The sequence below is a fragment of the Salvelinus alpinus genome, chromosome 3 (genome assembly GCF_045679555.1).
Source record: "Salvelinus alpinus chromosome 3, SLU_Salpinus.1, whole genome shotgun sequence".
Lineage (NCBI taxonomy): Eukaryota > Metazoa > Chordata > Actinopteri > Salmoniformes > Salmonidae > Salvelinus > Salvelinus alpinus.
The window spans coordinates 56,731,592-56,746,613 of record NC_092088.1 but is presented as its reverse complement, the minus strand read 5'-3'; the positions used below and the strand labels follow the sequence as shown (position 1 = coordinate 56,746,613).

General features: G+C 42.6%; 1 protein-coding gene across 2 annotated transcripts in view; it reads left to right on the top strand.

Moving 5' to 3' along the window:
- Positions 1-15,022, top strand: part of LOC139570983 (attractin-like protein 1) — a 352,370-nt gene that overhangs the window by 260,036 nt on the left and 77,312 nt on the right. For both annotated transcript variants that reach the window (XM_071393395.1, XM_071393394.1), the window contains one exon: positions 10,784-10,897. In XM_071393395.1, coding sequence (XP_071249496.1) covers positions 10,784-10,897 — 114 coding nt within the window. The remainder of the gene's footprint in view (positions 1-10,783; positions 10,898-15,022) is intronic.

Genomic DNA, 15,022 nt, shown 5'->3' with positions numbered 1-15,022 from the left:
GTAGGACGTTCCGTTATTGCCTGCTGGGAGTTTCACTAGCAGAGTTGGAATTTGTCACCTTCGTTTCTATCCAATTATAGTATTGTTGGTACCAGAATATGATACAATGTTGCTCACAAAGACCTCTTGGACTCCCTATGCACTGCCTCGTTAACTAAGTTTGACTTTGCACACCATATAGTGTTATCTGTCGATGGAGTGGTAGCCTACAGCGCTGTGACACACACAGCTTCTTGTTCTTCTGCAGAAGAGGGTCCTAATTTGTCTACTGTACATGGTGCCCCACAGTGTACCAGACAGCAGACCCAGTTTGCTCCTCCGTCTCCTCTCTATCTCCTCTCTCTCCTCTCTCTGTCTCCTCTCTCTCCTCCGTCTCCTCTCTATCTCCTCTCTCTCCTCTCTCTGTCTCCTCTCTCTCCTCCGTCTCCTCTATCTCCTCTCTCTCCTCTCTCTGTCTCCTCTCTCTCCTCTCTCTCATCTGTCTCCTCTCTCTCCTCCGTCTCCTCTCTCCTCTCTTTCCTCTCTCTCCCAGAACAGACATGTAAACACTGACAGATTAGCATGCTTACATAAACTCCCTCACAGTTAGACATTCCTTGTTCACTATTGCCCTCTTTCTCTCCTCCGCTCTCACTCTTTCTCTACCTGACACTTTCTTGTGTGTTTTACTTTTAACCCCTATCTTTGGTGAACTACTTGTTCAGAAGAAATGTATATATATATATATATATTTTTAGGCATACCGTCCGCTTCCTTTTTCATCCTGATTTTCATCCATAGGGTGAACGTTTTCTTGTTCCTCTTTTTTTCCTCTGGGTGATGAATGCTCATTTGAGAAGTGGGACTTATGGAGAGATGTTACACAATCATAGCAATTATGTAATGCACTCAAGATATGTGCATTAGAAGCAGCTTCTTATGGTAGTGAAAACAGTACTATAGCTGAGTATGTTTTAGCTGAATCTGTTTTCCATTTTAGGCCACGTCAACTTCTCCTTTTCTTCTTCTTCTTTTCTCACTGTATATCTGTCCATCTGTGGTCAGTGTCTGACCCAGAGTCTGAATGGAACCTCTTTGGTCCCATATGGCATATGGTACAGTAACTTACATGTGTACTGCAAGAGTCCCTGTGCTACGGGTCTACCAGAGCCAGCATCAATGTACAAGTGAGCACCTGCTCCTTCTCCGTGTCTCTCTCCATGGGTCTGGAGTCACGCTGGGATGTTGTGTTGGGATGTTGTCTGGCTGCTCACTGTGGCTACGGAGGAATAACAGAACCCGCTTTTTCTGCAGATCAATTGGTATTCTCTCTATCTCTCTGTCGCTCTCTCGCCATCTCTCTCTCTTTCTTGCTCTACTATATCTCTCTCTATTGCTCTGTCTCTTTCTATCTCTCCTTTTATGTTTATTTCTGGTTTGTACGTATACCCAGAGCAACAGAGCACAATGCTGTTTTATGAAATTTCTTTTAGGTCTATGAGTATGGATATTTGGTTCATTGGAACACTCTGTGCAGCTAGAATAGTCTGCCGTGTTTCACCAGCCGAGCCATACAACATTATTCCAACACAAAAGTCATTTTTAACAATACCGCTGTGTAAAATCTACTTAACAACAAAGATATTCCGGGAGCCTTCCACTCATCCTCTTGCATAGACTAGCAGGCTGGTGGAAGTGTTTTCTATATCATTTTTTTCACAGTCCATTGTTTTGCTCGGCGAAGTGAATCAGCGATTTCATGAGCAATGCCCTGAGGGTAAGAACGTTACTGATACTTATCAACTGGGATGCCAAAGCTTCCCCTGCTGGGTATTGTTTTCAAATGCTGCCTGTACTCTTAATTAAATGTAAACGCCCAGGACTCTTTTCTGATGCTGCCTCTACTCTAAATCAAATGTAAAGGCTGGAGACTAATAATACGTTTAAGTTTCTCTTTCTCCAGAAGGACATGTGGAACTCGCGTAAAGTATTATGATTTCAAATCATTCTTACCTCGAAAAAAAAGTCCTCCCCTCCATCTCTGAACTAATCCCTACTTTAACAGTAAGAGAAGCATGTAGAGAAAAATAGATGAATTGTTCATGGCATAATGATCGAGAAAGCCAGAGAAATTGCCTGCCTGATCTCGTTTCGCAGTAAAAGGGGAGGGAAAGAAACCAAGTACACGGTGCACTGAGCACAGAGTACAAAGAGATATGTCCCCTCTAGAAAACACAAACACAGGTGTTATGCATCTACAGTACTAGGAGTATACACAGCCTCCGATGAATATTGAAGTGAGGAAAGAAAGTTTTCATTACCATTCGCACAGACTTAGACAGTGACTGTTGGGGAACGTTGGCATATCTCTATGACTATGATAGAGCTGTATAGACATTGTACTGGCTCCCCTTTTTATCTGTGCAAATAAGTTAACTAATGTGAACTAAAACCATAGGAAGATGTGCGTCAGTCTTTCACTGTCTGTAGTGTAATAGAGCAGTATTGGCTTGTTCCGAGACAGTTGGCTCCCTTCAATCTGATCAAAGTTTAATTGGGTGCACCGACCACTCAAGGCCTCACTTCAGAATATTTGTTTATTCTAACATTATCGACCCCTCCCCTGCCAACCCCCGGAGGTTTATAATTGTGCAGCAAAGGATGTTCTGTTTTTTCCCCCTTCTTTTTAATTCCCTGGCACACCAAGCAGAAACAGGATGATCTAATCCAGCACTTACACAGCAGCTCTCTTTATTAACTCTATGCAGCCTCCCAGCTCCCTGTATGAGGATATCGCTGGGACAGGCCTTTCTCTTTCTGCATTGGCCCCAGATAGCTATTGATTGGGGATTGATTGGGTGGGCTCCTTGTTAAAGATATGTTGAGATGAAGCTGGGGGCTGGTGCTAAATCTGCTGAGTCATACTGTATTTCACAGGCTCTCTGCCCATTGATGTGCTGTTGGATCTGGGCCTTCTGTAATTGGATCAGTCCATGGCCTCCAGCTCTGGGCCGGCTTAGGTTCAGCCATAGACATCATCCCAGGTTGTGGTAATAGGGTTGTGTACTGGAGAAAAGAAGGGACGACGTTGGTAAAAAAAAAACAAGAGGGGTACTACCTTATTTTTAATAGCATGCCTCCAGCATGAGATGTGCAGATGACAATAGCATGCCTACAGCATAGATGTAGCATGCCTCCAGCATGAGATGTGCTGGAGGCATTTAAATAGCATGCCTCCAGCATGAGATGTGCAGATGACAACATACAGTATTTGGACAATGGTTCAAGGTTACCATCCACATCACCAGAGTAAGAGCAGTAAGGTCTGAGACAGCAACATAAGAGGAAGAAGAGTGGTAATTAAACATTTCCCTGCATTACCATTGTGTGATCGAGCATGAAATAGAAACCTAGTCCAAGCCATTGTCACCCACAGAAAGAGATGACCCTTGACACTTAATTTACGTGTCAGGTGACTTTACCTGACACGGTTAATTTAATTAAAATGAGGTAATTTAACGAGGGCATCTGCGGGCTTTAATTGGCCGATGAACCCAGCCAGCCAACCAGCTGGAAGGAAAATTGTGCCACAGTCACAGTAAGGTCACGTCTGACAATTATGCTTGCCTCTGTGGCACATTTGGAAATTGATGGGCATTAATCTGCTATTTTGTTAGTTGGAGAGTAGGGCTGTGTAGGGAGCCGCTGGTGGCTTCCACTGGTTTCCAGGGGAACAGTGTTTATAATGCCCATTTAGTCCATTTAGCCATGTGTCCCATTAGCATTAGCATCCCATCTGTCTCAGTCTCCCCCGGGAGCACTGGTGTGTGTGTGTGTGTATAAGGGGGTGTTTGGCATTGGCTCAGGTCTCCAAAGCTGTTATGTGAGTTGTTGATGGTGGCATCAGACAGGCCTGTCTCTTGGGTCTGTAGGTGGCACTAAGGACCGCTGCACTAGCCTGCCCTCAAGGGATGCTGTAGGTCAGGTTTCATCAACTAGATTCAGCTGTGGGCTGATTTTTTTTTCTTGAGCGGATTGTCAAATTGACCGCACAAAGCCCAAACCAATGACTAAAACATATTACTTCAAACGTTGCTTACAATTTTATATAATCACATATATATCTCTATTATGCGTGGTAATACTTTGGAACGGATTTCCAAAATGTAAATCACTTGGAGCTGATTTCGCTGGTCTTTTTGCATTATTTTATGTCCAACACAATTATTTTTTGGTTAAAAGTGGTATTAAAATCACCAGCTGCCAGTTGATGAACCCTGCTGTAGGTTCTCTTTATTAATAACCACCTTGCTCTGCACACACACACACACATCCACACACCTTTGTGGGAATGTAGTAGGTGTGATCATCTGTCTGAGGGGATATTTAATGCGATCTGTGCTAAGGACCTGTCCTCAGGATAAGTCATTTCAGATGGTAGGGTTTTAGCTGTGTGTGAGGGCAGGGGGTGTAGAGAAGTGAGGAAAAGGACAGAGGATCCATTTCTATTTCTTATACTGTCCTTTGTTTATATCTTAACTTCTTATGGCTGGGGGCAGTATTGAGTAGCTTGGATGAATAAGGTGCTTTCTGGGTAAACTGCCTGCTACTCAGGCCCAGTTGCTAATATATGCATATTAGATTTGGATAGAAAACACTCTGAAGTTTCTAAAACTATTTGAATGATGTCTGTGAGTATAACAGAACTCATATGGAAAGCAAAAACTTGCGAAAAAATCCAACCAGGGAGTGGGAAATCTGAGGTTTGTAGGTTTGCCTATCCAATATAGAGTGTCTATGGGGTCATATTGCACTACCTAAGGCTTTGATGCTTCTACTATGAAGGAGGGGGGAATGAGAGCTGATTGAGTCAGGGGTCTGGCAGAGTGCCATGAGCTGATCACGCGCGCTCATGTGAGAGTTAGCTGCGTTCCATTGCATTTCTACAGACAAAGGAATTCTCCGGTTGAAACATTATTGAAGATTTATGTTAAAAACATCCTAAAGATTGATTCTATACTTCGTTTGACATGTTTCTACGAACTGTAATATGACTTTTTGTCTGAACTTTCGCCTGGACTTGCCCGCGCCTCGTGAGTTTGGATTGTGTACTAAACGCGCTAACAAAAAGGAGGTATTTGGACATAAATGATGGACTTTATCGAACAAATCAAACATTTATTGTAGAACTGGGATTCCTGCGAGTGCATTCTGATGAAGATCATCAAAGGTAAGTGAATATTTATAATGCTATTTCTGATTTCTGTTGACTCCACAACATGGCAGATATCTGTATGGCTTGTTTTGCAAGGTGTGCTTTTTCGGTAAAGCTTTTTTGAAATCTGACACAGCGGTTGCATTAAGGAGAAGTTTATCTAAAGTTCCATGCATAACACTTGTATTTTCATCAACATTTATGATGAGTATTTCTGTAAATTGATGTGGCTCTCTGCAAAATCACCGGATATTTTGGAAGCAAAACATTACTGAACGAAACGCGCCAATGTAAACTGAGATTTTGGGATATAAATATGAACTTTATCGAACAAAATACACATGTATTGTGTAACATGAATTCCAATGAGTGTCATCTGATGAAGATCATCAAAGGTTATTGATTCATTTTATCTCTTTTTCTGCTTTTTGTGACTCCTCTCTTTGGCTGGAAAAATGGCTGTTTTTCTGTGACTAGGTACTGACCTAACATAATCGTTTGGTGTGCTCTCGTCGTAAAGCCTTTTTGAAATCGGACACTGTGGTGGGATTAACAACAAGTGTATCTTTAAAATGGTGTAAAATACTTGTATGTTTGAGGAATATTAATTATGAGATTTCTGTTGTTTTGAATTTGGCGCCCTGCATTTTCACTGGCTATTGTCATACCGTTAACGGGATCTAAGCCATATTAAAGGGGTAGGCAGAAATAAGTATGTGACAGGACTTTAGCAGGAAAATTATTTTACCCAATTAGCAGGCCGTTACATGACTGAGTGGAAGTGGATCCGTGTGTACTCTGGTATACTCTGTCCAGTTGAATTAATCACAACAGTAGAAGAGCTTTCTCTGTCTGCCTCACATTATTACACACACTGAAGGAGGAATGATTTGGTCTCTGGGAAGGTAAATGTGTTGCATTGACTGTGCTCAGCGTACTGCTGTAGTTGACTACTAGAGGTTTCTCACTCGTTATAGTGAAGCAACTGCCCTGTGGAACCTGCTCCTATTCACTTTGCTTACATTCTGCCCTTCCAGTTCAGGCTGCATCGTTTCTCGAATTTCTGTTGCAGCATTAAACAATCCCAAAGGTGTTCTTTTCAATTGTACAACACACTGTCACTGCTACCGTTGATTGGCTATGATGGTCATTGTTATGGAGACTGTTCCACTTCTCAGTCAATTTGCTTTTCATTTCAAAACATTTGTCCAAAAGCCACTTTTTCAAAGTTTAAACCCATTTTTTTGCCAAAAGTGACTCTTCTAAGAACATGAAGCCCACTGTGGTGTTTCATATTGCAGGTATATCTTTGCCCTTGTTTGCACAGATGAGATTTCTCACCCTCTTTCAACAAGTAGACAAATGTTGCTTGGAAACTTTGCAAATACGGCAGAAATTATATTTGTTATCGCCTCTCGATATTATGCCCAGCGGCATACAGCGGAGGTGTGGGATGCAGGGAGTTTAGGACTCAACGGGTCTGGTTTAATAGTGCTGTATTGTTGTCAAATCACAGCCCATCTCAGGGGACCCCTCTCTTTCACTCCAATAGAAGGCCTGTTTAAATATTTCATGTCAATAACCGCCGCCTATCCTATCGCTCCTCTCATCCCAAGCCGAGCGTCAGCCAGAGGACGGGGGTTTAATAAGAAGATAATGAATGATTAATTGAAAGGATATCAATCGTGTCTGCGTCAGTGTAGAGCTCCAACAATGTCCAACGTGTTGTCTCCTGACGGTCGTCAAGGGCAACATAATGAGGCGTGTGCACTTGGGCAAAGTCTTTAAAGAGGCTGCCCTAGATCTGCTGTTACGGTGAGAAGGTAGTAGGAAAGGGGAACATCTTTTTCCATTCTAGCACACCTCTATTAGAGAATCAGATAATCATACTTATAGCTACCAGAATATGTGTTGGTGGACGTGTAAAACTTCAGTTTAAACACTCAGATCTTTGTCTTTGTTTCCATAGAACCAGTCTGATGAGATTGAATCAGACATTAGATGTTTGTAGTATTATCCTCAACCCAAATGTCACTTTCCTCTTCGTTAGGGCTGTATTGATGAACACAGGGAGTCTCATTAAGAGTTGGACAGGTCTTGTTTGCAGTTCTCCTCTAATCACTGATTAAGACATTAATCAGGATAAGCCCAGAGGAGGCTGTCATTGATTAAGTAATCCAGTTAGGATGCAGATTGGCAGGACCGCAGGTCCATCCTCTTCCAGCCATATATCTACTGGCTCTCAGTGCAGCAATATAGCATGAGAAATGTCTTCTCAATGAGCTTGGCATTTCTACTACATCAGCAGTCTTTGTGTGTGTGTGTGTGTGGTGTGTGCATGCATGCTCTCAAGAATAGTGGTTTGCTGGACAAAAGCCAATCTCCTGTCAATGCCTCTCTATACCCCCAAAATCATTACTTTGTCATAGTCCATTTTTATGATTCTGAAAATGGGTCAACTTCTGTAGCCAAAGATGTTTTTTGGTTTTGTTTTGGTTCCCACTGATTGAGATTTGCAGCTCAGTGCCCCTCTGAAGGGTAGGGTTATAGGTTATAGAAGTTTAGTGGATATCAGAGTATGAATTTAGTAGACCTAGTCTACTCACACTTTGGCCAGCTGCCATTTCACTCCATTTAAATCATTGAGCACTACTTGGAGCCCCATTGTCAGTCTGCTAAACAGCCCTCAAAATGTCCTATTGCAGGTACTTCAATGATGTTTGTTATTGTCTGTGCACACAGGAAAACAGGTTTGCTCTTATTGGTCCAAAGTGTCAGTAACTCTCCTCTGCCCCTCACCTCTCGTCCCCTCTCATATCTGCCTGTCATTGTTTACAGCATTCTGAAATTAATTAGGCGTTTTATGGGTCATTTACCGGCAGCAGATACAGATACCACCTTGTACTTCTTGACTTGTGAAGGACTTGTCAGGGGACATAAAATACACATGCTCTACCAGGGCACAGTATCCACTAGACTCACAGCCCCAGCCTTCCCGCCTTCCCTTTTATGATCGCCTCTCTGACTGTCCAGACCGATTAATCAAGCCTCTACTTCCCGACCTAGCTCACCCTGACCCTGTCTCTCACGCCAACCCTGCGGTAGGGACAGGTCAGAGGATAGTGAGAAGGAGCTAACGCTAACAGACAGAGACACACTGCTCTGCTCCCTTTAACCACATACACCCCAGTGCTGTGCTAGTGGCATCAAGCTAGCAGCCATGCTAACAGACACAGCCTGACAATGCAGGACGGGTTAGTGTTCCAGGCAGACTAACAGAAATGGACAGGTTACACATCGCTACATGCCATAGCGCTTGAGTGAGCTGTAGTGTTCTGTTACTTGCCTGCAGACACTGACACTGTGCTGACGAGTAGGTAGGTAGCGTTGACTAGGAATGCCGAATAAATGTCAGACATGGATCCTGTGGTAGTCACGTTAGCACACAGACACCCACCACATGTCAGGGTCAAGGATCAAGGGTTATACTAACTTAAACATGCAAACATAACTCCTACTCTTTGGGCAAGAGACTGGTTGACTGGTTATACAAACAGACTCCAGCCTATGTCAAACATTTAACACACATGTACTACCTGGCACAGATATGCCATCTATGGCATAGTGAAAAACTATGCACCTCTGGTTAAGATAGCGTTGTCAAGGTCTAAGTCTGATCCAAGTGGTATTCCTTCATCATTGCAACAACTTTTGTTTAGTTGATATACAGTTTACCCCATTACAATTGCCCAGTATGGTATGTCTCTAGCAGGACTTTCTACTGAAACTCAATGAGGAAAACATTGATGATGTAAGACCAACATTATGCATAAGCTCTCTAAAACAAGTGTGCTTTACAAAGAACGGGTGATTACCCACAAGCTAAAACACAAGGAACACTAGAAACAATAGCCCAATAACATTAGCTTACTTTATTGAAGCCGAAAAAGTGTGGGTGTATGTGTGGGTATATCTGTGTGTGTGTGTACAGTCATATACATGAGAGGAAGGTGTGTGTGTGTGCTGGTTCTGAGCGATTAGTGCTTTTTGAGGTCGGTTCGATTATTAAAATATAATCACGTTTTTCAATAAAAAAAAATAAACAATTCTTAACATTAAATGCACTATGCATTATGTGGGTTGAATGCAGAATAAAACATTTAATAAAAGTCCCATGATGGTATTGACTGCCCATTGCTGCCCATCACTTATTAACCATAATTTATTCACATTACTTTAATACAATATTTCAGTTGTTGTGTATATTACATTTGTTTTATTTGATGACTTTATTATTTAATTCCAAGTCATCTCATCTTTATAAAGCTGCTGCTTATGCTGCTGACAAAATCACTATTTTGTAGTTTTTCAACATAAATAATGCATACTTTTATGACTGCTGAATACCAACTATCAGTCACTTATATCATGTATTTTCAGGTAGAGGTACCTCGCGAAGCAACAGCTGCTCTCCATATCACCTCACGATCGCACATTCTTCTCTCTTCCGTAGCAGGCGTAAAAGAAACACAGACCCAACAAGTAGATGCGCAATGGATTATGGTCATTGTCGTTAATTACCACGTTTTATGCTCTAAACTATATAGAATATTGGCTTGTTGGAAAATACTCCCTACTTCATCGCACAGTTCAGGCTGGATCTAGTTCATCTCTAGAGAGACTGTGATGTGCGTGTTATTGAGCTCACAGAAGAAGAAAAAAGAAATGTAATTCAAATATTTGAACCAACTTCGGTCAATTAGTTGTTTAAAAACTGAAAAATAACTGCAATTTCAGTTAATCACTCAGCATTGTGTGCCCGTGTGCCAACTCTTATCGGTGCTTTGTGTCTGTGTGGTCCCTATCCAGCCAGGCCCTGCTTGGCTCTTGTGTGTCTGTGTGGTCCCTATCAAGCCAGGCCCTGCTTGGCTCTTGTGTGTCTGTGTGGTCCCTATCAAGCCAGGCCCTGCTTGGCTCCTGTGTGTCTGTGTGGTCCCTATCAAGCCCTGCTTGGCTCCTGTGTGTCTGTGTGGTCCCTATCAAGCCAGGCCCTGCTTGGCTCCTGTGTGTCTGTGTGGTCCCTATCCAGCCAGGCCCTGCTTGGCTCTTGTGTGTCTGTGTGGCCCTATCAAGCCAGGCCCTGCTTGGCTCCTGTGTGTCTGTGTGGTCCCTATCCAGCCAGGCCCTGCTTGGCTCCTGTGTGTCTGTGTGGTCCCTATCAAGCCAGCCCCTGCTTGGCTCCTGTGTGTCTGTGTGGTCCCTATCCAGCCAGGCCCTGCTTGGCTCCTGTGTGTCTGTGTGGTCCCTATCAAGCCAGGCCCTGCTTGGCTCTTGTGTCCCCCCACTATTGTTCCCACTCTGTCTCTGTTTGTGTTTGTTTTCTTCGGGGTGTTTGGAGCATACGCCGATAAAAAGCCGCTCAGCGTCTAACTCAAACAGGCTTTGTTCATCTGCCACTTCCTCATTAATTAAGTTTTCCTCCCACCTCTCTTCCCCTCTGGTCCTCTTCTCTCACTCCCTCTCTCTCTTTCCCTCGCTCTCTCTCTCACTCCCCCTCTCTCTCATTCCCTTTCTCATTTTTGTCTACAGCAGCTCATGCGGGAGCGACAGCAGATGGCCAGCCGTCCCTTTGCCTCGGTTGCCGTGGCGCTGGATGTAAGCGCCGGCCAGGAACAGGAAGAGCTGCTGCAGGGGCAGGTGGAGGTGGGTACCTAACACATCTCATTAGCATATTGTTGTCCACGGCAATGGTGATACCGTGAAATACAGGGGCTTGGCACCGAGATCGCCCACAGCATCCTCTGTTGTGTGTAGACACTGGATCGTGGGTGTGAGAAAGCAGGGATCTTTCATGACTTGAAATGCAAAACATATGTGGCCAACTTAAACAAATACTGAAGGCATTGTCTGAAATCACACAACAAAGAACATGTCCAGAGTTTAGCGTGGCCATATCCGGAAAAGCTAGTTTGTTAAGAAATATGGAAATTCTGAAAACCAATTCCTTTTCTTGTCCCCAAAAACATGGGTTAGGTCCTTTCATGTTATCCTTTTCAGCACCGTTCCAGCAACTATGGTGGATTCATAACCAAGCCAGCGCAGTACAGCTCGGCTAATCTTGGCTCGGCTAGTCTCAGTAGTATGAAAAGGGTATAACTAGTTTGCCTCCTATATAATGACTTCCTGAATTGTGTTCCCACACTCCCTCTATGGGTATTGCGTATGATCTGATAATCTACCTCTGAAAATCCTTAGTGGTTTTGTGAGTTTTCCAGGTCTTTGCTTCATAAAAGATTTTCCGGCTCTACCACAAATCTCTGTAACAGCTGCCGCCTGCCGGCCAGTCCACATCCGGCTTTAATGGAATTGATAGTGAGTGTCAGGGGGGGCAAAGTATGCTCTGATAATGCATTATTCCTGGTATACCTATTAATATAGTAGATATTATAGTATTATACTGCATGGGCACATAACCTATGTTAGCAGTAAGCCCTTAGAGGAGTGTTTTCCCCCACAGCATTCATCGGTGTCCAACCCAAAATAGATATTTTTGTTATTTTCCTGTTTCTCCCATTTTGAGCTCCTGAAGGTGAAAAACATTGAAATGGAACGGTATCTTCACGTAAAGGTTAATTAAGTAACATCTGGTGTTGCTCCACAGAGACTATTTAGCATAATTGCATAGTAAATAAGAAAATTGTGTACAACAGTGTACTTGCGGGAAAATAAGTGGATTCATAATGTGATTTCATACATCATTTACACAGTTACTGTGTAAAAGCAAGTTCTGGATCTGTGTTTTTATGTACAGGTGTATTTAGGCCAAAGCCATTTGGAAAAGGTGCACAGGAGGGCTTTTCAAATGTTTACTCTGCATTTTGATATGCTGATTACATTTTACTAGCAGCAAAAAGCGTGGAATTGGATTAAAGTCCCAAAAACTAGAGACGGGGCTGCAGGAAGGGTACACACAGCATATAAAAAAAATTACTGGATTGATAAGTGTAATTTATTTGAATGCAGTGTTGTGTTTGTATTTAATGGACATACACGTGAGGAGGTTGGCACATGTTGCCTTACCTGTCCTCTGAACAGATGGATAACACAGTGGCTTAAGCCCTTTCTCAATGACCATGAGTGGAGCAGTTAGCTAATGTGCGCTAAGTGGAGATTAGGTTTTTCACACAGCTTCTAGGCGCTGGTAAAACTGTATTTCACACACTGTTCTGAATTATGCTATTCAGAACATGCGAGATGAACTTAAGAGTGTTTCTGATGGTTCTCTTCAAACGCAGCGTTTCAAAGATATTCGCTTTCCTGAGAATCTTCAAAGAACCAGCTGCAATTATTGACATCTGGTAAAAGTCAGGCAAACGAGCGACCGTCTGTTATTTACTCAGAGAAATACAGTACACCATTTTTGTTTCAAAACCGGCATCTGGTTAAGATCAACAAGACAGAGGTCATTGGAGGCATGAATTACTAACATATTTATTGGTTTAAAATCATCTATGTGCATGCAAATTGTCTCTAAATGGTTGCAGAAAATCAGACAAGTATGCAATGAAAAACCACACAAACATAAGTTATTTCCTAATGTCATCAGAGTGGTCTATGGAAGACAAGCGATCTAAAGTAGAGACTGAACGAGTAAGGTTAAGTAATATGGCATGTCATTATAAAGACAGACAATAGCGGTATCATCAGAAGACAATCAAACCAAATCGAACATCCAGTGTGGGTATTTTGCCTTGGCCTGGGTCTGTAGTATTGAGGAGATGCCTTGCCCTGTGATCCAGGTACATCAAAGTGGAGAGATTCATTGTGTAGGTGTGTAGCCTGAGGCCAAAGGTGATTAAAATAGGTCCTGGGCTCCAATCGTTTCTCCCCTACCCTTCCCTGCCGTTGATAAAGGATGTCTGGAGCAGTTATTATTCATCGGTGACCTGAGGGCTCTCTAGTCCCCAGACTGCTGTAAAACCGGCCTGTTAGACCACACCAGAGTGGACCTGACAAGTAGCTTACTAAAACACCCACAGCCCTTAAACATACACACACACACAAACACCACACCTGGAACCTGTTCATTGTCTCTGAACTGGAGTGAACGGCATGGAAATGGAAGTGGTACACAAATACCACACAGAATAAAACAGAGTTTCTGCACTTACTCAGTAAAAACAAATCAAATCAAATTGCATTGGTCAGATACACGTGATTAGCAGATGTTATTGCGGGTGTAGCGAAATGCTTGTGCTTTTAGCTACGACAGTGCAGTAATATCTAAAAAGTAATATCTGTCACGATCGTCTTGACTTTGAATGGAGGACAAAAACGCAGCGTGTGAAAAATAAGACATCTTCTTTTAATGAAGGAAAAAACAAACACTTACAAAATGAACAAAACAACCGATCGTGAAGCTAAGAAGAACTAAGTGCACACATGCAACATAGAACATAAACATAGACAATTACCCACAAATGCATGATGCCTATCGCTGCCTTAAATATGGCTCCCAATCAGAGACAAATGAAAGACATCTGTCTCTGATTGAGAACCACTCAGGCAACCATAGACTTACATAGACAACTACACTAGACACTGCCCCATACACATACAACAACCCCTAGACACTACAAAAACACATACATTCCCCATGTCACACCCTGACCTAACTAAAATAATAAAGAAAACAAAGAATACTAAGGCCAGGGCGTGACAATATCTAACAAATTACATAACATATACCTAATACACACAAATCCAAGTAGGAATGAATTAGGCCAAAAACATATGGACGAGTGATGTCAGAGCGGAACGGACTAAGATACAGTAGAATAGTATAGAAAACAGTACAGTTGAAGTCGGAAGTTTACATACACTTAGGTTGGAGTCATTAAAACTAGTTTTTCAACCACTCTACAAATTTCTTGTTAACGAACTATAGTTTTGGCAAGTCGGTTAGGACGTCTACTTTGTGCATGACACAAGTCATTTTTCCAACAATTGTTTACAGACAAATTATTTCACTTGTAATTCACAATATCACAATTCCAGTGGGTCAGAAGTTCCCATACACTAAGTTGACTGTGCCTTTAAACAGCTTGGAAAATTCCAGAAAATGATGTCATGGCTTTAAAAGCTTCTGATAGGCTAATTGACATCATTTGAGTCAATTGGAGGTGTACCTGTGGATGTATTTCAAGGCCTACCTTCAAACTCAGTGCCTCTTTGCTTGATATCATGGGAAAATCAAAAGAAATCAGCCAAAAATTGTAGACCTCCACAAGTCTGGTTCATCCTTGGGAGCAATTTCTAAATGCCTGAAGGTACCACGTTCATCTGTACAAACAATAGTACGCAAATATAAACACCAGCAGCCGTCATACCGCTCAGGAAGGAGACGCGTTCTGTCTCCTAGAGATGAACGTACATTGGTGCGAAAAGTGCAAATCATTCCCAGAACAACAGCAAAGGACCTTGTGAAGATGCTGGAGGAAACAGGTACAAAAGTATCTATATCCACAGTAAAACGAGTCCTATATCGACATAACCTGAAAGGCCGCTCAGCAAGGAAGAAGACACTGCTTTAAAGCCGCCATAACAAAGCCAGAATACGGTTTGCAATTGCACATGGGGACAAAGATCATACTTTTTGGATAAATGTCCTCTGGTCTGATGAAACAAAAATAGAACTGTTTGGCCATAATGACCATCGTTATGTTTGGAGGAAAAGGGGGGTGGCTTGCAAGCCAAAGAACATCATCCCAAACGTGAAGCACGGGGGTGGCAGCATCATGTTGTGGGGGGGCTTTGCTGCAGGAGGGA